Source organism: Orcinus orca, chromosome X (assembly GCF_937001465.1).
Source record: "Orcinus orca chromosome X, mOrcOrc1.1, whole genome shotgun sequence".
In the NCBI taxonomy this organism is placed as follows: Eukaryota; Metazoa; Chordata; class Mammalia; order Artiodactyla; family Delphinidae; genus Orcinus; species Orcinus orca.
In genome coordinates, this window is record NC_064580.1 from 13,069,201 (window position 1) to 13,082,262 (window position 13,062).

The following is a 13,062-nucleotide window of genomic DNA, read 5'->3' on the forward strand; positions in this document are numbered from 1 at the left end:
GGAGAGAATGGCATCGCTGTGCATTTTTACCCACTTCTATATTGGACTTGCCATACTCTTGAGGATGCTTTCAGTTTATCACCTTTTCAGAACCTCCCCTGGGACTCAGAATCCCCTCCACCTCTGAAACTGAAACAGGCAGAAGAGCTTCCCTTCCTTCCTGACTTTGGGAAGCCAGTCATGGGGAGAAGCTAAGTCCAAGGGTGTGCATTGTCAGGGTAAGGCAGGGAAGTCTGTTTGTGGGCTGCTGCAGAAAAAAAGAAAAAGAGCAGACCTGAAAAGCTAGAAGACTTAAAATGAGGAAAAACGAAGGTGGGGGCAAATTGTTACAAAGAGAACATGCAGCAAGTAATGTCTCACTGTAACAAGGCTGGCTTTTGAGATGAGAAATGTGACTTCATACATGGAGCTTTGAGCACTTTTCACAGTCATTTGCCATCCAGTTGGAGATGCTAAACAGGCAGCTGGATATATGAGCGTGTAGATACGGTATCAATCGCTCAATGATTCCAAGTAACACCGTTATCCTTGAAGACACTCATATTATCAACATATTTTATGTGACCTTTTTTCCTTTGTCATTCCAAAATTTGATTTTCTTCTCCTGGATGACTGACTGACTTTCTTCTCAAAAATATACTTTATAGAAATATATGGACATCTTATACATTTCATCATTTGCAATTTTTTTTCTCCTTCAAGCAGTCAACTCAAAAAGTCTTTCTTAAAAAAAAATCTTTCTTGCAGATTGATCAGGTTTCGGTAATTTGCCTCCCAGGGCATGGTAAATGCTGTTCATTAAATGACAAATATCTTTAGAATATTCCATATTAGGGATTCAGACTCTCTGGACCCAGGAAATGTCTCCAAGTAAGGGACTGATTATTTTGTAAACATTCATTTATGAAGGGCATTAATGTGCTTGTGGTCAAGGACATCCAAAAATATCCAGAAAAGATGTGTATACGTGACTCCTGCTTCCACCCTCGCGAGAGCAATCTGCATGGATGTGGTCTGGCCCATCGGCCAGGGCTCTGACCCAGAGGCTACATGTGATCAGCCATTGCATGAAACACGTAATTGTCTTTCCCATGGGTTTTTGGCAGCGTGCCAGAAAAGAATAGCTTATGACCCTCTCTCTTGAGCCACAGAACTTTCCTAGAATTCATCACATGCAAAACATTCTCAGCCCTGAAAGGCCGATTCATCTCTGAACCAGGGAAATGGAGAAATGTAGGTGAATGATACTTACCTCAGTTATCCTGATAACTTTTCTCAGTTTTCAGCTTGTGTAAGACTGTGTCTTCTGGCCAAATGAAGGCTGCTTTCAAGATCCCAGGATTGGAGTTAAAAGGCTAAAAAACAAATATCATATATTAACGCATATATGTGTAATCTAGAACAATGTCACAGATGAACCTATTTGCAGGGTAGGAACAGAAAGGCAGACGTAGAGAACGGACGTATGGACACAGGGTGGGAAGGGGAGGGTGGGATGAACTGGGAGATTAGGTTTGACATAAATACACTACTATGTGTAAAATAGCTAGTTAGTGGGAACCTGCTATATAGCACAGGGAGCTCAGCTCGGTGCTCTGTGATGGCCTAGATGGGTGGGATGGGGGGTGGGGATGGGAAGGAGGTCCAAGAGGGAGGGGACGTGTGTATGCGTATGGCTGATTCACTTCGCTGTGTGGCAGAAACTAACACAACATTGTAAAGCAATTATACTCCAATAAAAAGAAAGTAACTAAAAATAAATAAAATAAAAGGCTAATTTGAATTATCCTCGTTGATGTTATGTACTCTGAGGTGTTCACGTATGAAGTCCACTGGTGTCTGTGACTTACTTTGAATGCAGCAAAAAATAACAGTAATAGTAGTAATACCAATAAGGTGGACTGATGGATGGATAGAGGGTGGATAAATAGATAGATGACAAAGCAGATATAATAAAATGTAATTGTAGAATCTAGTGGTGCATGGGTGTTCACCATACTTTTTAAAAACTTTTCTGTTATTTTGAAATTATTCATAATAAAGTTTTGGGAAAAAATCATTTGAATCGAAGTGGCAATCGTAGCTGGAAGGGCTCCATAAAGATCTCCCCTCTGCCTACTTCCTTTGCTTCCAACTGGCACCTTGTACACAATACAGTTCAGTGAAGATCTACTGAATTGAGCTGTTGAGCTAAATTCCAAGCTACTAGGTCACTTCCACAGCTGGCAGGATTCTTCTAGAGCATGAGTTGGCAAATTTTTTCTATGTAGGCCAGATAGTAAACATTTGAGACTTTGTGGGCATATGGCCTCTGTCCCAACAACTCAACTCTGCCGCTGGAGAAGGAGGGCAGCCTCACACAACACGTGAACGGACGACCGTGGCTGCACTCCAATAAATCTTATTTCCCAAAACAGGTGGTAGAAATAGTTTGCCAACCCCATCTAGACCTCAAATCCTTACCTTCCGCTAGAAAATAAGGAGTGAAATTGATAAAATGCCAACAATCTGTGTAAAGATCTCATGGATGTCGGGAAAGGGCACAACAAAACCACACAACAGGGAATTCCCTGGTGGTCCCTCACGGCCAAGGGCCCAGGTTTGATCCCTGGTCAGGGAACTAAGATCCCATAAGCCGTGCAGCATGGCCAGAAAAAAAAAAAAAGAAAAGAAAAACAAACAAACAAAAAACAAACCTTTCTGTGTCCACCCTCACCCTCCACTCACAATCTCCTTTCATGAAGAAAAACCTCGGATTCCACCATTGAACCTGAGGTTTAATATGCAAGCATCCTTAGGAGAGATGACACATTCATCTTTGATTCCAGTAAGTGTAAACTATTCCCATCAGATCCCAACCTCCAAGTACGTTATTTCAGCACCAGGAGACATAAGAGCAGGAGGTGACGGAGTGACGCCCCCAGTGAAGAGATCCCCATGAACAAAGCTCAGGCTGCAGAGCGAAGCTATCAGAGCCCTTGTGGGCTTACCCCTCAGGGAGGAGAGACAGATATTAAAGGTAATAAATAACTAAATTATGTAGTCAGTTTTAAGGTGTTAGGTGCTATGAAAAAAAGAAAAAGTAGAGCAGAGTAAGGGAGATTGGGAGTGCTGGGTGGAGCGAGCTGTGGTAGTAACAAGATGGTCTAGGTAGGGCTCATTAGGAAGATGCCGTTTGAAGCAGAGCCTGGAGATGAGGAAACGAACCAGTCAGATGTCTGTGATGGTTTGCCAAGTAAAGGAAACAGCCTGGGCAAAGGCCCTGGGGCAGGTGGTGCTCAGAATATTGTAGGAGTGGCAATGTGAGGTAGAAGAATCATAAGATGATGTTAGAGACAGTACTAGGGGACCAGAAGAGGGGGAACCATTGGAGAGTTCAGACAAGAGGAGTGGCCGGCTTTGACCTACATATGAAAGCATCATTCTGGCTAGTCAGTGGGGAACAGACAGCAGGCGGCAAGTGTGGAAGCAGGACGAGCAGGCAGGAGGCGAGCACAATATTCCAGATGACGGATGGTGGCAACTTAGACCAGTAGGTAGCAGTAGAGGTGGTGCAAAGTGGCCAAATTTGGGATATATTTTGACAATATGGCTAACCATATTTCGTGATGGATCAGATGTTGGTTGTGAAAGAAGGGTAAAAGTCAAGGGTGATTCCACATTCTTTGGCCTGAGCAACTGGAAGGCTACATTTGCTCTCAGCTGAGAAGGAAAGCCTGTAGGAGGAGCTGGTTTGTGGGGTTAGTCGGGAGGTCACCTTTGGACATGTTACGTTTGACATGGTTATTAGATATTCCAAGTATCGGGCTTCCCTGGTGGCACAGTGGTTGAGAGTCCGCCTGCCAATGCAGGGGACACGGGTTCGTGCCCCGGTCCGGGAAGATCCCACATGCCGCGGAGCGGCTGCACCCGTGAGCCATGGCCGCTGAGCCTGCGTGTCCGGAGCCTGTGCTCCGCAACGGGAGAGGCCACAACAGTGAGAGGCCCGCTTACCGCAAAAAAAAAAAAAAAAAAAATTTCCCTAGGACTGTGCTGGAGCAGCTCCTCAAAGGAGGTTTTTAGATATTCCAAGTATAGATGGACAAGGTGACAGTCGAATACAAGTCTGGAATTCAGGGGAGAGGACCTGGCTGAAATTTGGAACCATAAGTATATAGATGGTGTTTAAAGCCATGACTCAAATGAATTTTTTTTTTTACATCTTTATTGGAGTATAATTGCTTTACAATGGTATGTTAGTTTCAGCTTCACAACAAAATAAATCAGTTATACATATACATATGTTCCCATATCTCTTCCCGCTTGCGTCTCCCTCCCTCCCACCCTCCCTATCCCACCCCTCCAGGCGGTCACAAAGCACCAAGCTGATCTCCCTGTGCTATGCGGCTGCTTCCCACTAGCTATCTACCTTACGTTTGGTAGTGTATACATGTCCATGCCTCTCTCTCGCTTTGTCACCGTTTACCCTTCCCCCTCCCCATAGCCTCAAGTCCATTCTCTAGTAAGTCTGTGTCTTCATTCCTGTTTCACCCCTAGGTTCTTCATGACATTTTTTTTTCTTAAATTCCATATATATGTGTTAGCATGCGGTATTTGTCTCTCTCTTTCTGACTTACTTCACTCTGTATGACAGACTCTAGGTCTATCCACCTCATTACAAATAGCTCAATTTCGTCTCTTTTTATGATTAAGTAATATTCCATTGTATATATGTGCCACATCTTCTTTATCCATTCATCCGATGATGGACACTTAGGTTGTTTCCATCTCTGGGCTATTGTAAATAGAGCTGCAATGAACATTTTGGTACATGACTCTTTTTCAATTATGGTTTTCTCAGGGTATATGCCCAGTAGTGGGACTGCTGGGTCATATGGTAGTTCTATTTGTAGTTTTTTAAGGAACCTCCATACTGTTCTCCATAGTGGCTGTACCAATTCACATTCCCACCAGCAGTGCAACAGTGTTCCCTTTTCTCCACACCCTCTCCAGCATTTATTGTTTCTAGATTTTTTGATGATGGCCATTCTGACTGGTGTGAGATGATATCTCATTGTAGTTTTGATCAAATGAATTTTTTAAAGTAAGAGAAAAATAGACGTCACTCGAAGCCAGAAGAAACATGGACAGACACATTCTCTCTTCCTCCCTCTCCCTCTCTCTCTCTCTCTCTCTCTCTCTCTCTCTCTCTCTCTCTCTCACACACACACACACACACACACACACACACACACATATAATGGATCCTATCAGGTTCTTTCTTGTTCTAAAAATGTAAGCACTACTGCTCCCAACTGAACAAGCTTGTTTACATCATGAAGCCAAGTCACCCCATGCTGCAGCCCTACACAAACCTGTTGCGCGCTAAAAGCTCACGCAGAGAAGCTCAGAGAAAATTCCTATGGGTCTCCCTGGGTAGAGGTGACAACGCACACCATAATTCGGGCAAATTAAATCACATAACGGAAACAGTAGGTCGCCACAACAAGTTAGAATTGGACTGAAGACATGGAAAATACGAAGCCCAAGAAAAGTTCCGGAGAAGTAGCAGAGGAAGTGAATGAATAGAATAAATACATAAATCTGGGACATTTTGACTCAGAGGAAACCACTCCTCCCAGCTGCCCTTGAGCGTTTCAAGCCGCAAGAAGGGATGAGAATCCCAAGAGGTCGTGCCTAGGTGTTTTCAGCGTTCTGCCACGTCCTCCTCTCCTCCCCTAAACTGACTTTTTATTCTAGAATTGATCTTCAGCCATGCTACCATGTTTAAACCGCAGAGTAAATACAAATCGCCATGTGGGAAAGGTAGTGAATTAGCAGAGTGTAGAATTCATTTATTTGGCCAAGGTGCTTTGCCACTGTCACTCTGCTTCACCATCAATTTCTCGAATGACTGCCTACTTGATTCCTAGAGGATGGAGACCTATGTGGAATCCATCAGTGACTTATTTGCTATCAGGGTGTAATTTCTCCTCTTTTGAATTGTTCTGAAGGACTCTGTCGTTCCCCAAATTCCAGTTTCAAATAATTTATTTTTCAGACACTCTACTGTAATTAAATCTTTATTTGTAGTCCTTCCTCCACTGGACATAAGCCTCCTGAATATGTGCGCTGCCGCTGTTCTGTTTACTGCTGTGTCTCTAGACCTAACAGAATGCTTGGTAGATGGTAGGTTCTCAATAAGACTGAACGAATGAATAGAAATGATGCTCACCCTGTGTCCACTCAAAAGAATACCTCTTTCAAAGTCAGGGGCTTCACCATCCTCTGCCCACCCAAGATTTCATCACAACACAGACGTTTACAAATAAGTTAAAGTAGCCAACAATTTATAAGCTAATATAGTGTGTCAATGCATGCCAAAAGGATGATTTTCTCAGCCATCCATAGCTGAACCTAAAATAAGTCATTAGACTTATTACAGATTACATACAGTCAGTGTGCACTGGAGAAGATGGCAGAATGAATAAAGCCATGATATTATGACTCACAGACATAGGAAACAAACTTATGGTTACCCTAGGGGAAAGGGGGGAGGGATAAATTAGGAGTTTGGGATGAACAGAGATACACACTACTCTATATAAAATAGATAAACAACAAGGTCCTACTGTAGAGCACAGGGAACTATATTCAATAATAAACTATATTTATTATTATCCTGTAATAAACCGTAACGGAAAAGAATTGGAAAAAGAATATATATGTATGTATGTATAACTGAATCACTTTGCTGTACACCTGAAACTAACACAACACTGTAAATCAAGTATACTTCAATAAAAAAAATTTTTTAATAAAAAATAAAATTTAAAAGTTGTGATGTCATAAATCATTAGAGTGATCATCATAAGTTATTCAAGTGATAATCACATTCTTTCACTGCACTTTTGGTGCCTGGTACGTGAGCCACACCCATCTCTCTTCCATTTCTGGATTTCTTAATTTAAGCTGTGGAAATGTGCTCCTTTTCCATCATTTGACAGTCCTTCTCGCTCATATCCTCTCTGACCTCCCTGGGTCCAGTGTTGAGTTGAAGTTTTCATTGCTTATTCTCTGCACACTTTGGCGTTACCTCATGGTTTCCTGACTCGTGTGAGAGAAGTCAGCATCACAAGCGGGCTTTTGCCGAGATGTTTTCTCGTCCTTTCCAGCGCAGAACTCTCCAAACAAAGAGAGGTTATCACATGTGCCCGAGAGCTGCCTGGGAAAAGCAGGAGCTGTAGTTATCAAAGTTGGAACCTTTATGAAATATGCTTTTGTCTCCGTTTTTGTTGCGCTCAATCAGGTCAACAAGTATTGGCTAAGTGTTGAGCGCGGTTTCCTGTGGGATTGTGTAAGACCTTGCAGGACAATAAACGTTTGGGGGGCACTGAGTAATGCAGCCATTTCTGACCCAGCAGCCGGGAAAATGTGAGGCAATTTGCGGCTGCTGGAAGGAGGACAGCTGCAGCTGAGTCCCTACAAGAGCAGAGCGACCTCACCGCCGTGGACCCGGGCAACAGAGCCAGGCAAAATGGTACGTGGAAGGGCAGGTGGCTCTACAGCGTCACGTCCTACAGGAAAATAGGTTCGGATCTGGGTGTTGTAGAGCCTGAAGTTCACAAACTTGGGGGGAGGGGGGTGCTTTAAGAAAAATAGTGCAAAATTATGAAGGTGAAATTGCTGGGGCTCCTCTGGGGGCTTTGGATGGGACCATGTCATTCGGGGGCCTGCTATAGAAGAGTCACTGGAAATTCCCTCCTAGCTCAAGATCTCGTTCAGGGAACCTGTCAGGTTCTGTGTACATCACCATCAGCTTGATCTAGCTTTGTGTCTATTCCTCTGCTGATTTTCTCCATACTATTCTTAAGCCATTGCCCTTTGAGGACTTTTCTTTATTTCCCCTTTATTTACTTTTTAAATTGAAGTGTAGTCGATTTAGAGTGTTGTGTTAGTTTCAGGCGTACAGTAAAGTGAGTCAGTCATACATATATATATATACACATATTTACAAAAATCTATCCTTTTTCAGATTATTTTCCATTATAGGTCCTTCTGTGACTTTTCATATTGGCTTTGTAATTGCTCCCCAAAAGACAAAAAAAATGTTAGTCATGCCTTCTTTTACTTATCTGTGCTTTATAATGGGTTTTTTTTTTTGCTACGAATATTTATTCTTAGCTTCCTGAAGTCTCCCTAAGTCAGGGGCCTGCGGGTATTCTAGATGGAGGTAGAAAGATGGGAGGGAGGTGAACCACACAGTTGCAGCCACATACATAGAATTTTGAAAGTTCTCGCAGACCATGATGGTTTCATTGGATTTAAAAGGTAGTACAACTGTAATGTGCTCTAGGTCATTGCTTTTCCAACTCCCATGTGCACATAAGTCACCTGGGTATCTCACTAAAATGCAGATTCTGATGCACTAGGGCTGGGGTGGGATCTGAGAGTATGAATTTCAAACAAGCTCCCAGGGTATGCTGATACTGCCTGTCCGTGGGCCACACTTGGAGTAACATCCACGTACTTCTTTGTTAGAAATCGGTGGCACAAATACACAGTCAAACTGATTTTAAGGTAACCAGTCCCAGGATTGCAAGGCCGTAACAGAGCCACGGAGCAGGTACTTGTTGACGAGAGAAGGCGTGAGGTGTCTTCCCCTCCCAGTATCTCCTATCCCCAGGGGGCTGGGGGAAGGAGGGTGAGGACTAAACTTTTATGTTGAGGTCATCTCGTTGTCTCCAGTTTTTACACTTTGCTATGGTCTTTTTAAAAACTTCGCCTACAGAGTGATGAGGGGAAGGGGTGCAGGTTTCTGCAACACCTACTAGGGTGCTAGGCCATAGCATAGAGACAGGCCAAGGATCTGAACCCCCCAAAGCTTGGTGCTTTTGTCCACACCAACCTGTATCCTTAGCAGTGTTACGTGTTAAACTAATTCAGCACGATGTATTAGGACGTGAATTTATCACTTTTTGCTTTTCTTCTAAGGAAGGTGCCCAGAGGGGTGCGCTGGGCAGAGGGGAGGGAGCAGAAGGAAAGAGGCTGCTGAAAAGAAGGAAAGGCCTTAGCAAAGCTCTGTGAGGCACTGAAGATGAGCTTCACACCAAAAGCAAATTTTAGCTCTAACAGGAAAGGCATTGGCATTCTCTGTGCACAAATGGCTTCCTAAAGTGTGTGCTTTCCATAAATTCATTTTGGAGCAACCAAGGTATGGTGTTTCAAAATGCTGGATTCAAGTGTCAACGTTAAAGGATTTCTGTCCGTATCATGCCGAGATCAACTGTAACTTTCTCTCGCCTGCAAAATGTCCTATGAAACGGGGATTCGTCAGCTTCTGTGCAGCTGGTATTTGTCTTTGGCCAGCATCTTAAGAGTTATATTTTTGAACCACTTTACCTGATTCTGAGTTAAGCTTTCTGTTCCTGTTTAACTTACCATCATATTTTGTTCAGTTATTTAGCAGGAAGATAAGCAGGCCTGACCTTGGGCAAGTATCTGAAGGTCAAGTTTGCCACAGGTCCACCATTTTGGCTTTCGGAGCCCCCATCCCAGTCCGCACTTGGAGCGTCTGCCCTTTCCTTCCCGCCCTCCCCCCTCCACTGCCCTCCCACCACACGTATTATTTTAATATCTTGACACCTACCAAAATCTTAGGTAAATGATACGTAAAGTAAGGGAGGATAACCAAATCAAATAAAGGGGTAAGGAATTGCTACCCTCATCTCTCAATTCTAAAAAATAAAACTTTAAAGCCACCATCCTGAGCCAGCCAGGGAATATACATTTTAATTGAGGGAGCTATCCAGTGGCCCCAATTAACTATACATACCTTTCTCCCTTCCTGCCCTGACTCCTGCGCCCCTTTTGCACCACTTAGAATTTATTCCAACTTCTGAGATTGTATGTTCTTACCTGTTTTCAAAACGTGGGCTAGAGTTTTGCTATTTAACACTGCTTGAGAGGTTCCTGCTGAAAGAAGGAACCTCTAAAGGTCCCTTATTTATAGGTCACGTCTTTCTGATATTTCCAGTAAAACCTCCCTTGCGTGTACCTGGTCAGGCTCAAATTTATGCCTAGTTCTACCAGACCACAGGCTTTAGCAAGGCTGTCATACATTTAGCTGAACACATAGATCTCTTTTAGTGTATTTATTGCCATGATGGTGTGGGCAAGTGTCCCAGGCAGGACACCAGTGATCTGGCTCCGTGGGCTGTGTCTCTCTAGTCACAGTGTCGTGATTCTGGCTAAGTCACCTAGGCCGCCAGGGCTCAGTGTTGCCTCTATAAAATGACTTCTAGGGTTCCTACCACCTTTGATACCCTGTGGCTGCCTTCCTACATTTAGGTTAGAGCCTTCTCTGATTAGGAGCGTTACACAGCTGGCATATCCTTCTCTAACATCTGCGTTGTGGTCAAGAATATGGGCTGGGCACTGACACAGAAAACAAACTTATGCTTACCAAAGGGGAAAGGGCAGGGAGGGATACACTAGGAGTTTGGGATTAACAGATACACACCACTATATATAAAATAGATAAACAACGAGGACCTACTGTATAGCACAGGGAACTCTACTCAATATTCTGTAATAACCTATGTGGGAAAAGAATCTGTAAAAGAATATATATATATATATATATCTGAATCACTGTGCTCTACACCTGAAACTAACACAATATTGTAAATCAACTATACTTCAATTAAATTTTTTTTTATATTTCTCCAACATAAAATAAAATGAATATGGGCTATGGAGTTAGACTGCCTGGATTCAGACCCCAGCTCCTGCGCACTTGCAGTGTGGCCTGGTCGGTTTACTTACCTGTGACAGCGTCATCAGCTATAAGCAGGGAATGATGCTGCAACCTACCCCGTAGGGGGGCTTTGTTACAACTTACCCCACAGGATGGGGCTGTTTACGGCCTACCCCATAGGGCCATTGTGACCAGCAAACAAATGCATCTTTTTAAGGTTCTTTAAAGAGCTCCTGGCACTTCGTAAGCCCTCCTTAAATGTTAGCCAGGATTATCAACACCGCGATCACTCACATCCTTCAAGGTTCAATCTGAATGCCCTCTCTTCCATAATATCTTTCTCAATTATCTTAAGAAAAATAATAAGTTTTCCTTCCTCGGGCCTTTTGTAGCAAAGAGTAAGGACTCCTCTCTAACTTGAGTTGTTTCTCTCCACCTTTTTCTCTTTTAATCATAAATAACTTATGGGTACCCATAGCGTGCCCAGTATTTTCACATAAAGTTCCTCACTTAAGTCACAGAAAGTGAAAGAGCTGTTACCCGTTTCATTTCACAGGTGAGAAAACTAACATTTACAGCACGGAAGGGGCTTGGTCAGGGTGACACAGTGCACGAGTGACACTCCTGTCACCTCTTGGAAGGCTTCTGAGTCTACCAGTCCACAGCAAGCTTGCATATCCCTGAGCTACTGAAACTATCTCTCAAACCCGTTCATTGTCACTCAAGCACACTGTAGGCTCAACATCAAGCGTGCTGCACAGATGTGCAGGCTTGAACTCCTTACTCTCATGATATCGTTTCCTTAGAAATGCTAAGTAACCATAATGATTCCAAGTCTGGTTAATTCAGCATGCACCTTTTATGTTTAAAACTTACACAGTGGTTGCTGACTTCCTTATAGAAAATACTGTACTGATTTCTGACAGGTTTTTTTTTTTGGCCTCCCCTTCACTTTAATCTTTCTAGTTTCATGTGTTTATGGAAATAGGCAGCCTGAGCTATTTGGTAAGCAAATTGATGTGTCTATTCTATGTAGGTAGTGATATATGAGTGTCCAGCCAAATCGCACCAGCTTCTCTATGGAAATAGATTTCTGGTTTCTAGCTTTAGGATCAAATTTTATTTTGTTTAGTTTAAAAAAAAAAAAAAAACCTTCCCAACTGAATTTCCCTTAAATGTGGGTAGGCAGAGCCGAGTTTGCTAGTCGCTGGACAGGCGGTTGAGTGAACAGTGGCCCTGGAGCCCCGTTGACTTACTGTCCTAATACGAGGCGAGACGTTCCATTTCTAAAAATTAGTCCTCACCATAGAAATGCCTTCAGTTTAGAATCGAGGCTACTCTAGGAGAAGAGGGAAGTACAAGGAAGGGATAGAAGCAAATAGAAGGAGAAAGGCAGGTCCAAACTTGATCAGGAACCAAGTATTGTCTCAGAAGAAACTGATTGGGAGGTGAAAGAAGTGTGAGTCATCAAAACAGGGTTCTTTAACTTTGTTAAGATGCTCTGGAATCCAGCTTAGGGAGTGGAACTTTGAAGGACTTCAGAGGCAGGTGGCTCCAGGTGTGTGTGACATGAGAACCATAGATTACAGACACGTATGCACAGCATGTGGACTCATTTTTGTGAAAATAAACACCTGCATGTGTAATTTGAAAAAAATCTAAAGGTATGTTCACCAAAAAGTTAAGTTTTCTTTTGCTTGTCTGTAGTTCTTGCTTTTGTCGAATAAACATATATCACATATGATTTTAAAGATGAAAGCCAAAAAATTCACAAAGGGCAGGATTTGGAATAAACATTTTTGTTAAAATTTGACAAATTATATTTCATTAGATGCAACGACGTGTATAAACTCTTGGAGATTTATTAGAAAATGTTCTTGAGGACTTGGTACCTTCCTTTCTACTCGATGTCCTTCTTCCCTTCAATATACAGAAGCGACTGTGAATTTCATTTGTCAGTGGTTTCAGTGGTTCATCATATTCATTTTTTAGGTAAAATTCCCCAAGAAACCATTCTTCATGTGATGAATGTGCAAGTTCTATAAACAGAGAAGCATGTGTATCATCATGTAGTACGAGAAGGGCTGTGCTCTACCTTGGACATTGGGATTTGCATTTTTAAAACAGTGCTCTTAATGTTACAAATTGATTCAGCGTCTGAAAATAAGTGTTGAAAAGTTAACTTTGTATTCAACTAACCAGGTCTATTTAACTACCACTCTGCTTTGAGGAGGAATGTTTTAGCTGTGGATGTAAAAGACATTTGACAAGAGTTTTCACAGTGTTCTCTTTCTGCTTTGTTAGTTAATTTTTTTCATGGAGAA

General features: G+C 42.6%; 1 protein-coding gene across 3 annotated transcripts in view; it reads left to right on the forward strand.

Annotated features, from left to right (window-relative positions):
- The first annotated feature begins 7,282 nt into the window (after window positions 1–7,282).
- Window positions 7,283–13,062, forward strand: part of BMX (BMX non-receptor tyrosine kinase) — a 49,753-nt gene continuing 43,973 nt past the window's right edge. For 2 of the 3 annotated variants that reach the window (XM_033427929.1, XM_004269658.3), the window contains exon 1: window positions 7,284–7,519. In XM_033427929.1, the coding sequence (XP_033283820.1) occupies window positions 7,517–7,519 (3 nt within the window). In that variant the 5' untranslated portion in view covers window positions 7,284–7,516. Of the gene's footprint in view, window positions 7,520–13,062 lie in introns of all 3 variants that reach the window. The other variant, XM_033427930.1, reaches the window with a different exon arrangement.